Raw genomic sequence first — 14,661 nt, forward strand, 5'->3', positions numbered from 1 at the left:
ATGGATAAATACCCTCGTGATTGAGATTGTTGTCAATAATGACTTCAAACACAGTGATTACGAATTGTCTGTGATTTGATCTTAATAACAAACGAGTTGATTACTTCATCATGGCTTTAGAAGCTGCTTTTGAGCCAATGTGCTCATGACGGATTCGCATAAAGTAGAAAAATCAGACTTTTTTAATCACCACATTAAAGACTTGCAGTTCGTGTGCAAGTTGTCATGGAAAGAACGAGATCGTGCCAGTCAGAAGACATGATTTTACTCTTTATTTTCTTGAAACTGTCTCTAAAACAATCACTCAGTATGTTACCAACAGAGAAAGTGGATGAAAAAATGATTGACATAGCAAAAAAAAAAAAAAATCAGAAAATATCTGCACTCTTGGAACACCACTTGATAATATGGTTTTAATTAAGTGTTTATTGCATATTAATAATGCAATTATCATTATTATTCATTTTAACAATCGGTTTTCTAGCAATACAGATATATGTATGAATAAAGACGGTTTTATTTTTATTTTATATAAAGAATATACAGTACTGTGCAAAAGTCTGAGGCACATGTAAAGAAATGCTGTAGACCAAAAATGGCTTAAAAAATGAAATTAAATGTTTCACCATAAAAAAATACTGTAAACAGTAAACCATAATAAATGAAACAAGGTCAATATTTGGTGTGAGACCACCCTTTGATTAAAAAAAAAAAGTAGTCTGAGGTCCAGTGAGTGCAATTTTATGCGGAAATGAGCTGTAGGTTTTACTGAGCATCTTGCAGAACCAGCCCCAGGTCTTCTGGACACTTTGACTGTCACACTCGCGTCTTCATTTTGCACCAAAACCCAGCAGCCTTCATTATGCTTTCTTTTTTCATCTGAAAAGAAAGTGCTCTCTTATGGAATATGCTGCTCAGATACAAATGTTTTTTTTTTTCCTGCAATATTTAATTTTGTGCTGAAAAAAAAATGTTTGGAGCGCTAAAATGTTTTTGTACTGACTCGATAATGTAGACGTCATAAAACAAAGTTCATTTGAAAAAAATAGGGGGCCTAAGACTTCTGCACAGTACTGTATATTTTTTTCAAAAATAATATTTTAAATTAGCCTTGAAGTACTTGAGTCTAGGACTCGGACTTGAGTCCGACTCGTTCCCTAATTTTAAGGACTCATGACTTGACTTGGACTTGAGCACTGATGACTCGGACTCGTGCATTAACTGCATTTGGGCTTGTAAATTGGAGACGAGGACTTGGATTTTTTTCTTTAATTTTTGTAACATGCCATAATAATTTGACATAAGATATTTATATCTAGGGCGGCACGGTGGTGTAGTGGTTAGCGCTGTCGCCTCACAGCAAGAAGGTCCGGGTTCGAGCCCCGTGGCCAGCGAGGGCCTTTCTGTGTGGAGTTTGCATGTTCTCCCCGTGTCCGCGTGGGTTTCCTCCGGGTGCTCCGGTTTCCCCCACAGTCCAAAGACATGCAGGTTAGGTTAACTGGTGACTCTAAATTGACCGTGGGTGTGAATGTGAGTGTGAATGGTTGTCTGTGTCTATGTGTCAGCCCTGTGATGACCTGGCAACTTGTCCAGGGTGTACCCCGCCTTTCGCCCGTAGTCAGCTGGGATAGGCTCCAGCTTGCCTGCGACCCTGTAGAACAGGATAAAGCGGCTAGAGATAATGAGATGAGATGAGATATTTATATCTACATTAATTTTTGTACTAATTTCGTGTAAGACTGTCACACCAGCGCACCTTGGCACGTGCATCAGATAGACTCTCAGATGTGCTCTGGACAGCACGTGCGCCAAGCAGACTCTCGCACGTGCACCATAAACAACTCGCACCTGCACAGGATTAAGCCACAATCAGCGTGCCTATATAAAAACTGTGAAAACACACTTACTTTGCGAAGTATTGAGTTGCGTTGCTGACACATTACCGAGCCTTATTTCCTTGTTTGGTTTCCTGATCCCTGATTTCCTGTTTCTCGTCTTTGATTCTGCCGAGTCTACAATAGCCTGTTTGTGCCTCTTTCAACCTATTGCCTGTTTCACTGTTTTACGATTTTGCCTGCCGTTCTGGAGTGTTTACCGTCTTCACTTGCGTTAATAAACACACCTCCTGTACGTACATCCGTCTCCCAACCATCCCTGACAGAATACTTCACACTCCCTGACAAAGAGAAGCACATTCACCTGTTCAGGAACAAACTAATATTAATAGTGCTAAAACAGACCCCATCAAATGGTGCGGTTGGAGTCTTGTTCTGAGACTCGATTTGGACTTGAACACTGGGGACTTGAGACTGGACTTGGACTCGAGGTTTAGTGACTCGACCATAACGCTGCTATCAACTTTCACTGGATATGAGCAATCATGCACTCCGATAAGCTACTCTACTATTAGGATATCAGCTCATGTACCATGAGTAGAGAAAAACAAAATGGCAGATTGTGTTGCTGAACCAACCGAGGACAAAATAAAAACTCTACTCGAAAACAAAACCCTAAAAAAATCGCAACAAAATATGTAATAAAAGTATTTGATGGTAAGAACGTATCTCTTTTATTTTATTTTTCAAAAATTATTATTATAATAGCACTTTTCACAAATTGCTCCTGTCATTTCGCCAGCTTGTTTACATTCTAAGCGGAAATTATTTTATCGGACGTTTTGTATATAGTTTTTATTTATCGAATTTGCAAAAAAAAATTAAAAATAAAAATGCTCCGTTTCTCAAAACCCAGTGAATGTGTATAGAATAAAAGTTATTCCACTCAATCTCATTGTACATGGATTATAGCTATCAGCTCACGTACAACTCCATTTCATGAAATAATTGTTAAATATCGTATGTAGTTTCATGACACGAGGAGAAAACTTAAAAAAAATACAACAAAATTCAAAATGTTCATTTTGACATGACTAGTACACACAGAGAGTACGAGAACTGAACATGTGTTTTCGACTTCACAGTTTCCTCACTAGTGGATTCCTCACACCACCATCCTGCTTATTCCTTCTCCTTCCCAAAAAGTCATACCTCACCTTCATCATCTTCTGTCTTCATTCGCAACTGTCTATCTTTCTTTATTTCCGTCTGTCTCTCCCTATCTATCTTTATCTTTCATCGAGTCAGGCACCTAGGTATGGGAGCACTGCAAAAAATGGCCTTTCAAAAATAAGAAATAAAAGATTAAAACAAAGCATATTTGCTTGAATCAGGTGAAAAAAATCTGCCAATGGAACTAGTCAAATTTGACTTGGTAAGATTTCTTAAAGTAAGATGAAAAATCTAACCTGTTTTTAGATGAAATAATTCCAAAATAAGATTGGGGAACTTATTATGCGAGATCTGATTAACTCAAAATAGTTCTTATAACAAGATCGTACTTCTTACATTTAGCCATTCAAGTCATTTTTATTTATTTCATTTTAAGGGTATTTCACTTAAATTCATGACAAAGTCTTAGCAGTAAAAACTGAATTTAAGAGAAATATACTAATATTAGGATTGTTAAATTCTGCAACTAAGCATTGCTAGCTTAAAAGATTCTCCTTTTGTGACCTGTAATTAGTAAAATACTCTAGATATGAGACCAGAGACTATCTTGAATCAAGTTGGCGACACGTGTAGCATTGCAACAAGTTTATTTTATTTTTTCCCATTTCAACATTCAAACATTAAAACATCTCTTAAGATTCCACTTCCCCAGGACCTCAGGCACCAAAAAAATAAATAAATAAATAAATAAAAGTCTACGCATTTTGACTTAGGCCCTGTTTACATTATTTCGAATCAGCGGATCATCAGATTAACGTTTTTAAAACGATTCGCGTACACACACAAATAGCAGGAAGTGAAGTCCGCGCTGTTTTTCAGCAGTCGCGTCACATGACCAACGTGGCATGACCAACGCCAGCGAATCAGGAAGGTGGATGTCACAGTGACGTTGTCCAATGACGACGTCAGCTAGAGCTCAGCGCTGCGTATCCTCGTTCCTCAATGTTTACACAGCACCGGATCAGATACGTACTGGGTTGAATACGTGGGCCCTGGCGGATTCAAATTGTTCCGCCTGTGGAGTCGTTTCCCGGCGTTTTAATGTGCGCGGACAGTGCATCCACAACGAAAACGATACGGATACGGTCTAATGTAAACACCACCTTACAGTGCTTACACAACGCCAAAGCAACAGTGGATTTTGGGGGCACTGACTATTCATGTGTACGAGGGGTTTACAAGATCAGGCACAAAAAACAAACAAACAAACAAACAAACAAACAAACAAAAACCACTGAACTTAACTCACAGCATTCCAAAAAGACCTCACTAAAACGCCCTCCACTCACTCATAGCCTTTTTGAAGGTACTTGTCTGAACCGCAGGGTGGCACGGTCATGTAGTGGTTAGCGCTGTCGCCTCACAGCAAGAAGGTCCGGGTTCGAGCCCCGTGGCCGGCGAGGGCCTTTCTGTGTGGAGTTTGCATGTTCTCCCCGTGTCCGCGTGGGTTTCCTCCGGGTGCTCCAGTTTCCCCCACAGTCCAAAGACATGCAGGTTAGGTTAACTGGTGACTCTAAATTGAGCGTAGGTGTGAATGTGAGTGTGAATGGTTGTCTGTGTCTATGTGTCAGCCCTGTGATGACCTGGCGACTTGTCCAGGGTGTACCCCGCCTTTCGCCCGTAGTCAGCTGGGATAGGCTCCAGCTTGCCTGCGACCCTGTAGAAGGATAAAGCGGCTAGAGATAATGAGATGAGATGAACCGCATTTGACAAATGTCCAAAATGTACTTACTTGTTTAAAAAAAAACCTTGTTTTATTTTCAAAGGTGCTCCAAATAAGACTTTTTCAAGACATTTTGTCTATACAAGATTTTCAAGATGGACTGTCTAAAAACTAGCCTTTCTAGCTAAATGAGGTTTTGCTTGTTGGGCAGTTGTGTCTTATAATAAGGGTGGCGAGATGTTTTGACTTGAAAATAGACAAATAAACTTCCTAGGATTTTTATTTTTTTGCAGTGAGACAGGAAGCTGGAGCAGATGGTACTCCCTTGCTTACTCTTGCAGTCGTACACACGTGCATTAAAAAAGAGAAACACACTCCGTCTCCTCCAAATGTCCTCAGTCTAATGTACCAATCTGTCACGCTCTCCTTCTGCCTGGCCTCAATTAGAGCTGACACCAATACATCTGTCAGCACCGAGCAAACATTACATGTCATATTCAATATCGCACATCTGAGCCTGGTTCTCCGGCGTCTTTCCGAGTGTACCTGCGTACTTTTATGTAGTGAATACACAAACGCATCTAAATATACTTGATACTTTACAGAGACAGACTATAGAAAATCACCTGAAAGGTCCTGGTTCCTGCGCTCGATCCCGGGTGTGCATGTCTTCCTGAAATCAATGGTGCTCGTTTTAAAAATCAATGGTTCCTCCACAGCAGTCTTCTTTTCTATTTATCTAGCTCATTTGTTTGCCACCGTGCTGCAAGGCTTTCACCATGTCAATGAGATCATTTTCTTTTCAGACAGGAAATGAAATTGGCGTCCATTTCAATAAAGAGGCATACTTTCTCTAATCCTCAGCAAGCAGGAAGCCATGAGATGGCAAATGCATGAAGCCTTTATTTAATTAATTTCACACAATCATGAACTCACTCATTCGGGTTTTAATCCTCTCCGTCTCTGTCCTCGTCCGCAGTTCCTCCTGTTATTCGGGTGTATCCAGAGAGTCAGGCACGCGAACCCGGAGTCACAGCCAGTCTGAGGTGTCACGCAGAGGGGATTCCTGATCCACAGCTGTCCTGGCTGAAGAACGGCATGGACATTTCTACTAAACTCTCCAAACAGCTCACACTGCAAGGTGACACTGTGATCAAGTCATACGGTACTCACTACAGCAGCTATAGTACACACTGCAAAAACTAGCCATCGTAATATAAGGAAAAACATAATACATTTGAGAAACTATAATCAAGTGACAATCTGCCAGTGCAGTAGGATAATTACACTTGGTAAGACATCTTAGAATAAGTTGGTTGCAATCTAGAACTAGGTTTAATAATCTCAAAATTGGTGCTTTGTTTTCTTCTAATAAGAAATGCTAGATCGTTTCAACTATTTTCACTTGCTAAGATATCATTTTTTGCAGTGTAATGGAAAATTATTTACTTCCCCCCTTTATACTTTTATGCCTGTTTCTTTCATTTTCTTTCTCTTTCTTTCTACTATTTCACACTTTCTCTTTCAAGTTTCGTTTCTCACTTTTTCATTCATATTATTTTCTCTTTCTTTCACACTGTCCTTCTCACTCTCTTTCATTCATATTATCCTTCTCAATCTCTCTTTCTTGCTTGCTTGCTTTCACTGACATTGTCCTTTTCTTTCTTTCTCTCTTTTTGTCCTTCTTTTTCTATCCACTATTTCACACTCTTTTTCTCTTTCTTCTCAATAGTATACTTGGTCTCACTTTTGTGCATTTTTCTCTAATCTCTCATATTTTCTTTGTTTCTTTTCATTTTTTTCTTCCATATTATTTTTCTCTTTCATATTGTCCTCCTTACTCTTTTCTTTCTTTCTTTTATATTATCTTGCTGTCTCTCTTTCATATTATCCTTCTCAATCTTTCTTTTTCATATTGTCCTTTTCTTTCTTTCTTTCTTTCTTTCTTTCTTTCTTTCTTTCTTTCTTTCTTTCTTTCTACTATTTCACACTGTCTCTCCTTCTCCTTCTTCTCAATACTCTGTCTTACTTTTGTGCATTTTTCTCTAATCTCTTGTATTTTCTTTTTTTCTTTTTGTTTCTTATTATTTTTCTCTTTCATATTCTCCTTCTCACTCTTTTCTTTCATATTATCCTTCTCTTCTTTCTTTCATATTGTCCTTTTCTTTCTTTCTTTCTTTCTTTCTTTCTTTCTTTTTTTCTTTCTTTCTTTCTACTATTTCACACTTTCTCCTTCTCAATAGTTTACTTTGTCTCACTTTTTCATGTCGTTCATATTATATTTTCTCTTTCTTTTTCATTCATATGATCCTTCTCAATCTTTTTTCTTTCTTTCTATCGACTATTTCACACTGTTTCTTTCTCTTTCTTCTCAGTAGTGTACCTTGTCTCACTTTTGTGCATTTTTCTCTAATCTCTCATATTTTCTTTTTGTTTCTTTTCATTTTTTTCTTCCATATTATTTTTCTCTTTCATATTGTCCTCCTTACTCTTTTCTTTCTTTCTTTCTTTCTTTCTTTCTTTCTTTCTTTCTTTCTTTCTTTCTTTCTTTCTTTTTTTTATATTATCTTGCTTTCTCTTTCATATTATCCTTCTCAATCTTTCTTTTTCATATTGTCCTTTTCTTTCTTTCTTTCTTTCTTTCTTTCTTTCTTTCTTTCTTTCTTTCTTTCTATTTCTACTATTTCACACTGTCTTTCTTTCTCCTTCTCAATACTTTGTCTTACTTTTGTGCATTTTTCTCTAATTTCTCGCATTTTCTTTTTGTTTCTTATTATTTTTTTCTTTCATATTCTCCTTCTCACTCTTTTTTCTTTCATATTATCCTTCTCTTCTTTCTTTCTTTTTTTCATATTGTCCTTCTCTTTCTTTCTTTCTTTCTTTCTTTCTTTCTTTCTTTCTTTCTTTCTTTCTTTCTTTCTTTCTATCTACTATTTCACACTTTCTCCTTCTTCTCAATAGTTTACTTTGTCTCACTTTTTTCATGTCATTCATATTATATTTTCTCTTTCTTTTTCATTCATATGATCCTTCTCAATCTTTTTTCTATTTACTATTTCACACTGTTTCTTCCTCTTTCTTCTCAGTAGTATACTTTGTCTCACTTCTGTGCATTTTTCTCTAATTTTTCATATTTTATTTTTTCTTTGTTTCTTTTCATTTTTTCCTTCATATTTTTCTATTTCTTTCATATTGTCCTTCTCATTCTTCTTTCTTTCTCTTTTTCATATTATCCTTCTCAATCTTTTTCTTTCTTTCTTTCCTATTGTCTTTCTCACTCTTTCATATTTTCCTTCTCATTCTTTCTTTCATATTATCCTTATCACTCTCATAATGTCTTTCTTTCTTTCTTTCTTTCTTTCTTTCTTTCTTTCTTTCTTTCTTTCTTTCTTTCTTATTGTCCTTCTCACTCACTCACTCACTCACTCACTCACTCACTCACTCACTCACTCACTCACTCACTCACTCACTCACTCACTCATTCTTTCTTTCTTAATAGAAAGATGTCCAGAAATCTTGCTCTCTCTGAATAATACTAAACAGTCTGTCTCTTATTGAGTGGACACATGAAGTTTTACACTTTCTACAAATGATTTCAAATGTAAGACCACAACAGAATCGGGGCGTTAATATCACTGAAAACGTTAAATCTAAACTTTTGAATGGTTGTGTACCATACATAAAATCATGACGAACTCCAGTGGAAGTGAAATGAATAGAATTTGTCATATAGCCTCACTAGTGCTACTGTATTTTATCAATCTGGATCTGTAAATACAACAAATTAACTACTGTAGGATCGAGCCGGTTACTTAGTTACGGCGATGTTTAACCCAGGAATGACCTGGCTGATGAGCCATGCTTTAGTTTGATTACCATATGCTGGTGTTGCTTCCTCACAGACTCCACAGGCTGTTCTGGTTTACAGGAGAAAATTATTTTTCTTCTTCAAGTATAAAAATGAACAATGTTCATTTCCAGCTTCCAGAAGACCTAACACAACTTACAGTACACCTAACCTGTTCACACCACAGCGGTCAAAAACCCTTTGCCCTTCCAGTGTCAAAACACCTGTCGTAAACAATAACCTTCTTACCTTTATACCTGAGCACACAAGACATATTACAGCAACACCCAGTGTTCAAACAGTGAATTAATATTCATCTTAAAATAATCTTTAACAACATATTTTGCTCCCACAACTACGCAGAAGCAATTTATCATGTAGAAGCTTTGAGAACGAATACGCAGTCATACTGTGCATGGAGAATAGAAGCACAGTGCCCGTTTTTCTGCTCTGATGTTTTGTGTATTGATGCTGGAAATACACCCATCATTGTATGGGTGGTCATTTATTATGCTCCAGGGCCCAATGCATGTAAATAACTGATTCGGGATTTATTTATTTTCTGGTGTTGTTTTTAAAATTTAGATCTTTTGTATTCTCAAACCTTTCCCAGTAGGCTATGCAGAAAAAAAAAAAAAGCATAAAATTCAATGTGACAACCTAGAAGCAGCATGAATTTCTCAACTGCTGTCAAAAACACACTAGCTGTCCCATTAGAGGAGCTTACTGAAGTGGAATTGCTTCCACTCTTTGAGTGTTAAAGTGGTTCACAAGAAGCGCGACATTCTGTTGTGTTTTCAGCATTATAATTTAACATTGTTTTCTTTCTCCCATATTTTTGTGTTCGTGCAGCTAATGGGAGCGAAGTACACATCAGTAACGTTCACTTCGAGGACACTGGAGCGTACACCTGCATCGCACGTAATGAAGCCGGTGTGGATGAAGATATCTCGTCTCTGTTTGTAGAGGATTCTGCACGCAAGTCATGTAGGTTTAAGTCTCTATACTTTGGTGTAATTTTTGCCATAATGGTCTATCTGATATGTGAATAAGGGGTTAGTGGGTGGAGCTTGCTCTGTACAACCAGCACCAATTCTGAGAAGTCTTTCATGGCATCCTTTAGTTGTGGCGTCCCACAGGGTTTTGTCTTAGGTCCTCTTTTGTTCCTTATCTACATGCTACTTCTGGGCCAAATTATCCACCGTCATTGTTTGACTTTTCATTGCTAAGTAGACGATATGCAGATTTACATCAGCTGCAGGCCTTCTACATCTGTCCTGCCCCCCCCGTCTCTGAATGCATCGACGATCTAAGGGTGTGGATGAGTGCTAACTTTTTAAAACCTAATACTGTTAAAACTGATCTTATTCTGATTGGTTCCAAATCAGTAACCTCTTCCAATAGTAGGTTGTACGTAACCTTGGTGTGATCTTTGATTCTGCTCTCTCTTTTGAAAGTCACAAACTCCCTGTCTAAAGCAGACTTTTTTCATGTTTGCAATATTGCACGTCTCCGTCCTTTACTCAGCACCAAGGATGTTGAAACACTCATCCATGCTTTTATCACATCATGACTAGATTATTGTAATGCTTTGTTCATAAGTCCATTGCTCAGCTTTAATACATCCAAAACTCTGCAGCCAGAGTTCTTGCCCACACTAAATGCTCAGCACATATCACCCCTATCCTCCAGAACCTCCACTGGCTCCCTGGTCTATATCACATGCAGTATAAAATTATTCTGCTCACATTTAAAGCACTCCAAGGCCATGCTCCTCAATATCTAATGGAATTATTTTAATCCTAGTCTCCCATTCACAGCCTCAGGTCTTCATCTTCTAGTATGTTGTCCATCCCCCAATTTTAAAGGATATGGGACATGAAACATAAAAGCACGCTATATCAGTTTCTTTCCATTAAAAATATGAATTAATTGCATCAACAAATACAAAATCATCTATTAAATTCAGCAAAATCGTTATATTCGTGATGATTACTGTATATGGCATTTCTGCTCGACTTCCGATATGCACTTTTTGCAACCGGAAGAGCCGCTGTCACGTGATCATACGTCACAAAAACTTTCGGGCACAGCACAAGCGGGTAGATGAATGGAGAAGTGGATGACAAGAAAATTGTTTTTATAGTCTTTAAAGTACATTGGACATCATACATTGGAAATCATGGTGTATTGTGCTGCTTATGGTTGCAATAATTCCAATGGGAAATGCCCTGGAGTAAGTTTTTTTGCATTCCCCAAGGACCCGAAGCTGAGGAAAGTGTGGGCTCACCTGCGCATGCGCAGTAGGCTTCGCGCATGCGCAGTAGGCTTGGTAGGACAACTTTACAGAACACCTGTTGAAAAAAAACTTTGCACCTACTGTTTCCCACAAACTGTATTCGGACCATTTCACTGAGGATTCTTTCAACATTAATACTCAGGTACTGAGCGATATTAATTCATGAAACATGTAACAGGAAGTATAAGGATGAGAAAAAAAAACAGTTCAAATCGGGAAGCCGCGCACACCTGCGCCAGGCTGCACAAATGCGCGCGGCTTCCCGACCCAAACCGCCTCTCTCTCATCCTTACACTTCATGCCTCATGCTCCATGAACCAACATCGCTATTTTTTTTTTTTTTTTATCGGATCTGCGCGATTCAGCCGTGAAAAAGGCAGCATCTGCCGAAAGGCGCGCTGTTTGCATCCCTGCACGGAGGCCAGGGGACAGGGCAGGAATATTTTTGTTGATATGAGTGATCCGGTGCGATTTTGCGACCCCCCTGTTGAAGACCTCTGCGCTAAGCGACTGAAAGCCGAGGTAAGGATTAGTATTATAATTTTGGGTGTATCAATTATTGATTATCATAATTCTGACTCGTTTCGCCATTTTGAATGTTTTCATCTCGGACTCTGGAAGCATTGTATCTCAATCAACCTCGAAAAATATCAGCAAAAAAAAAAAACTAGCTTGCAACGGACTTTAGCTAGATCTATGATGAACTTTCAATGTATGATACAAAAATAATACTTCTTTCAACAGATCATTAGCCTTTGAGCAGAATTGTTTTTAACTTACCAGGAAGTGTTATCGAGCCGACCGCTTTCAGTTTCATGAGGGCTGAATGAACTCTCACTCTCAGAATCATCTGACCCGTCAGAGTAAAGACAAGATCCATGTTCATGTGAATTTCCAGCTATCGGTTCGAATTGATAGGGTCTAACTTCACATCTCTGTGAAACATCGGGAATGTCACTGTCGATGGTGTCCATTTCGGTAACCTGTTTACATTAGATTCCCAAGCGCTGGCTCCTTGGAAAGTTTTTGTGACGTCACGGGTCACGTGACCACCTAGCTCATTAACGAATCCTTGTTTTACGCTGATGTATAGAAAAACTTGAATAATGTGATGATTTTCACATTTTTGACGCCCTGCAGTGATTTAGATGGCATTTCTTATGTCCTTTATACATAATTATGCCCAGGTAAAAATCCATGTCCCATATCCTTTAAACTATCCACCATGGGTTCCAGGGCATTTAGGGTTACAGCCCCTAAGCTGTAGAATTCTTTCCTTCCATGCCTTTGGGATTGTACATCTCATCCCAAATTCAAAAATCATCTCAAATCTTATCTCTTCTGTTTCTGCCGTCCCTCCTCCTGACATTTCCTCTCCTGATCACTGACTGTTTTATCATTTTCAATGCTTTGAGCTAGTCGGTTATTTTTATGCTCATGCAAATTGTCATCTTGCTTTCTGTGTCTCCGATCCGTCATGTTTTCTTTTGGTTGATTAGCATCACTTTCTGTAGTGCCATTACTTTGTAAAACGTCCTTGGGTTGCTGAAAGGTGCAACATAAATTAAACTCGTTGCTGTTGTTGAACACCAATCTTATATTTTTGTGTGTGAAAATTAAAAAAAGAAGAAGAAGAAGAAGATGAATATTTCATAATCTTTGGATGAGGAGGTAAAATAGTTTAATCAACAATAAAATAAAACAACCGAATAGAATTGATATACACAAGGAACAAAAAGTGGCTTAAAATTAATCTCTTACCTGTACGTTGGTTCTGACACTGATGATGCCCCAAATATTTCCTTGTAACACCTGAAAAATGGTCATCTGTGCTCATTTCTATGAAACTTGGTTGAATGAAAGCTAATATATATATATTAAAAAAAAAACAGCTTGATGAGGAAAAACAGGATGAGATCCGCCCTGAGTATCTCAAGTCTCTGGATGTTGTGGGGCTGTCTTGGTTGACACGCCTCTGCAACATCGCGTGGCAGTCGGGGACAGTGCCTCTGGAGTGGCAGACTGGGGTGGTGGTCCCTCTTTTTAAGAAAGGGGACCGGAGAGTGTGCTCCAATTATAGGGGAATCACACTTCTCAGCCTCCCAGGGAAAGTTTACTCCAGGGTACTGGAGAGGAGAATTCGACCAATAGTCGAACCTCGGATCCAGGAGGAACAATGCGGTTTTCGTCCTGGTCGCAGAACACTGGACCAGCTCTATACCCTTCATAGGGTGCTCGAGGGTTCATGGGAGTTTGCCCAACCAGTCCACATGTGCTTTGTGGATCTGGAGAAGGCATTCGACTGTGTCCCCCGTGGTATTCTGTGGGGGGTGCTTCGGGAGTATGGGGTTCGGGGCTCTTTGCTAAGGGCTGTCCGGTCCCTGTACGAACGGAGCAGGAGTCTGGTTCGCATTGCCGGCAGTAAGTCAGACCTGTTCCCAGTGCATGTTGGACTCCGGCAGGGCTGCCCTTTGTCACCGGTTCTGTTCATAATTTTTATGGACAGAATTTCTAGGCGCAGCCAGGGGCCGGAAGGAATCCTGTTTGGGAACCACAGGATTTCATCTCTGCTTTTTGCGGATAATGTTGTCCTGTTGGCTTCTTCAAACCAGGACCTTCAGCATGCACTGGGGCGGTTTGCAGTCGAGTGTGAAGCGGCTGGGATGAGAATCAGCACCTCCAAGTCCGAGGCCATGGTTCTCGACCGGAAAAGGGTGGCTTGCCCTCTCCAGGTTGGTGGAGAAGTCCTGCCTCAAGTGGAGGAGTTTAAGTATCTCGGGATCTTGTTCACGAGTGAGGGAAGGATGGAGCGTGAGATCGACAGGCGGATCGGTGCAGCCTCCGCAGTGATGCGGTCGCTTTACCGGTCCGTCGTGGTGAAGAAGGAGCTGAGCCAAAAGGCGAAGCTCTCAATTTACCGGTCGATCTACGTTCCGACTCTCACCTATGGTCATGAGCTTTGGGTAATGACAGAAAGAACAAGATCGCGGATACAAGCGGCTGAAATGAGTTTCCTTCGCAGGGTGGCTGGGCGCTCCCTTAGAGATAGGGTGAGAAGCACAGTCACTCGGGAGGAGCTCGGAGTAGAGCCGCTGCTCCTCCACATCGAGAGGAACCAGCTGAGGTGGCTCGGGCATCTTTTTCGGATGCCTCCTGGACGCCTCCCTGGGGAGGTGTTCCAGGCATGTCCCCCCGGGAGGAGGCCCCGGGGAAGACCCAGGACACGCTGGAGGGATTATGTCTCTCGGCTGGCCTGGGAACGCCTCGGTGTTCTTCCCGAGGAGCTGGCCGAGGTGTCTGGGGAAAGGGAAGTTTGGGCTTCCATGCTTAGACTGCTGCCTCCGCGACCCGGTCCCGGATAAGCGGAAGAAGACGAAAAAACAGCTTAGTGCAATTAGAGTGATTCATGGTATAGACCCCTTGCACTGATGTCACATTTACACTACCGTTCAAAAGTTTGGGGTCACTTTGAAATGTCCTTATTTTTGAAAGAAAAGCACTGTTCTTTTCAATGAAGATCACTTTAAACTATACATTGCTAATGTGGTAAATGACTATTCTAGCTGCAAATGTCTGGTTTTTGGTGCAATATCTCCATAGGTGTATAGAGGCCCATTTCCAGCAACTCTCACTCCAGTGTTCTAATGGTACAATGTGTTTGCTCATTGCCTCAGAAGGCTAATGGATGATTAGAAAACCCTTGTACAATCATGTTAGCACAGCTGAAAACAGTTGAGCTCTTTAGAGAAGCTATAAAACTGACCTTCCTTTGAGCAGATTGAGT

The 14,661-nt window shown here is 39.9% G+C and overlaps 1 protein-coding gene across 1 annotated transcript in view; it reads left to right on the plus strand.

Moving 5' to 3' along the window:
- Positions 1 to 14,661, plus strand: part of fstl5 (follistatin-like 5) — a 427,630-nt gene that overhangs the window by 311,101 nt on the left and 101,868 nt on the right. The window contains exons 11-12 of the mRNA XM_060926685.1: positions 5,711 to 5,872; positions 9,431 to 9,565. Coding sequence (XP_060782668.1) covers positions 5,711 to 5,872; positions 9,431 to 9,565 — 297 coding nt within the window. The remainder of the gene's footprint in view (positions 1 to 5,710; positions 5,873 to 9,430; positions 9,566 to 14,661) is intronic.

Source organism: Neoarius graeffei, chromosome 8 (assembly GCF_027579695.1).
Source record: "Neoarius graeffei isolate fNeoGra1 chromosome 8, fNeoGra1.pri, whole genome shotgun sequence".
Classification (NCBI taxonomy): domain Eukaryota; kingdom Metazoa; phylum Chordata; class Actinopteri; order Siluriformes; family Ariidae; genus Neoarius; species Neoarius graeffei.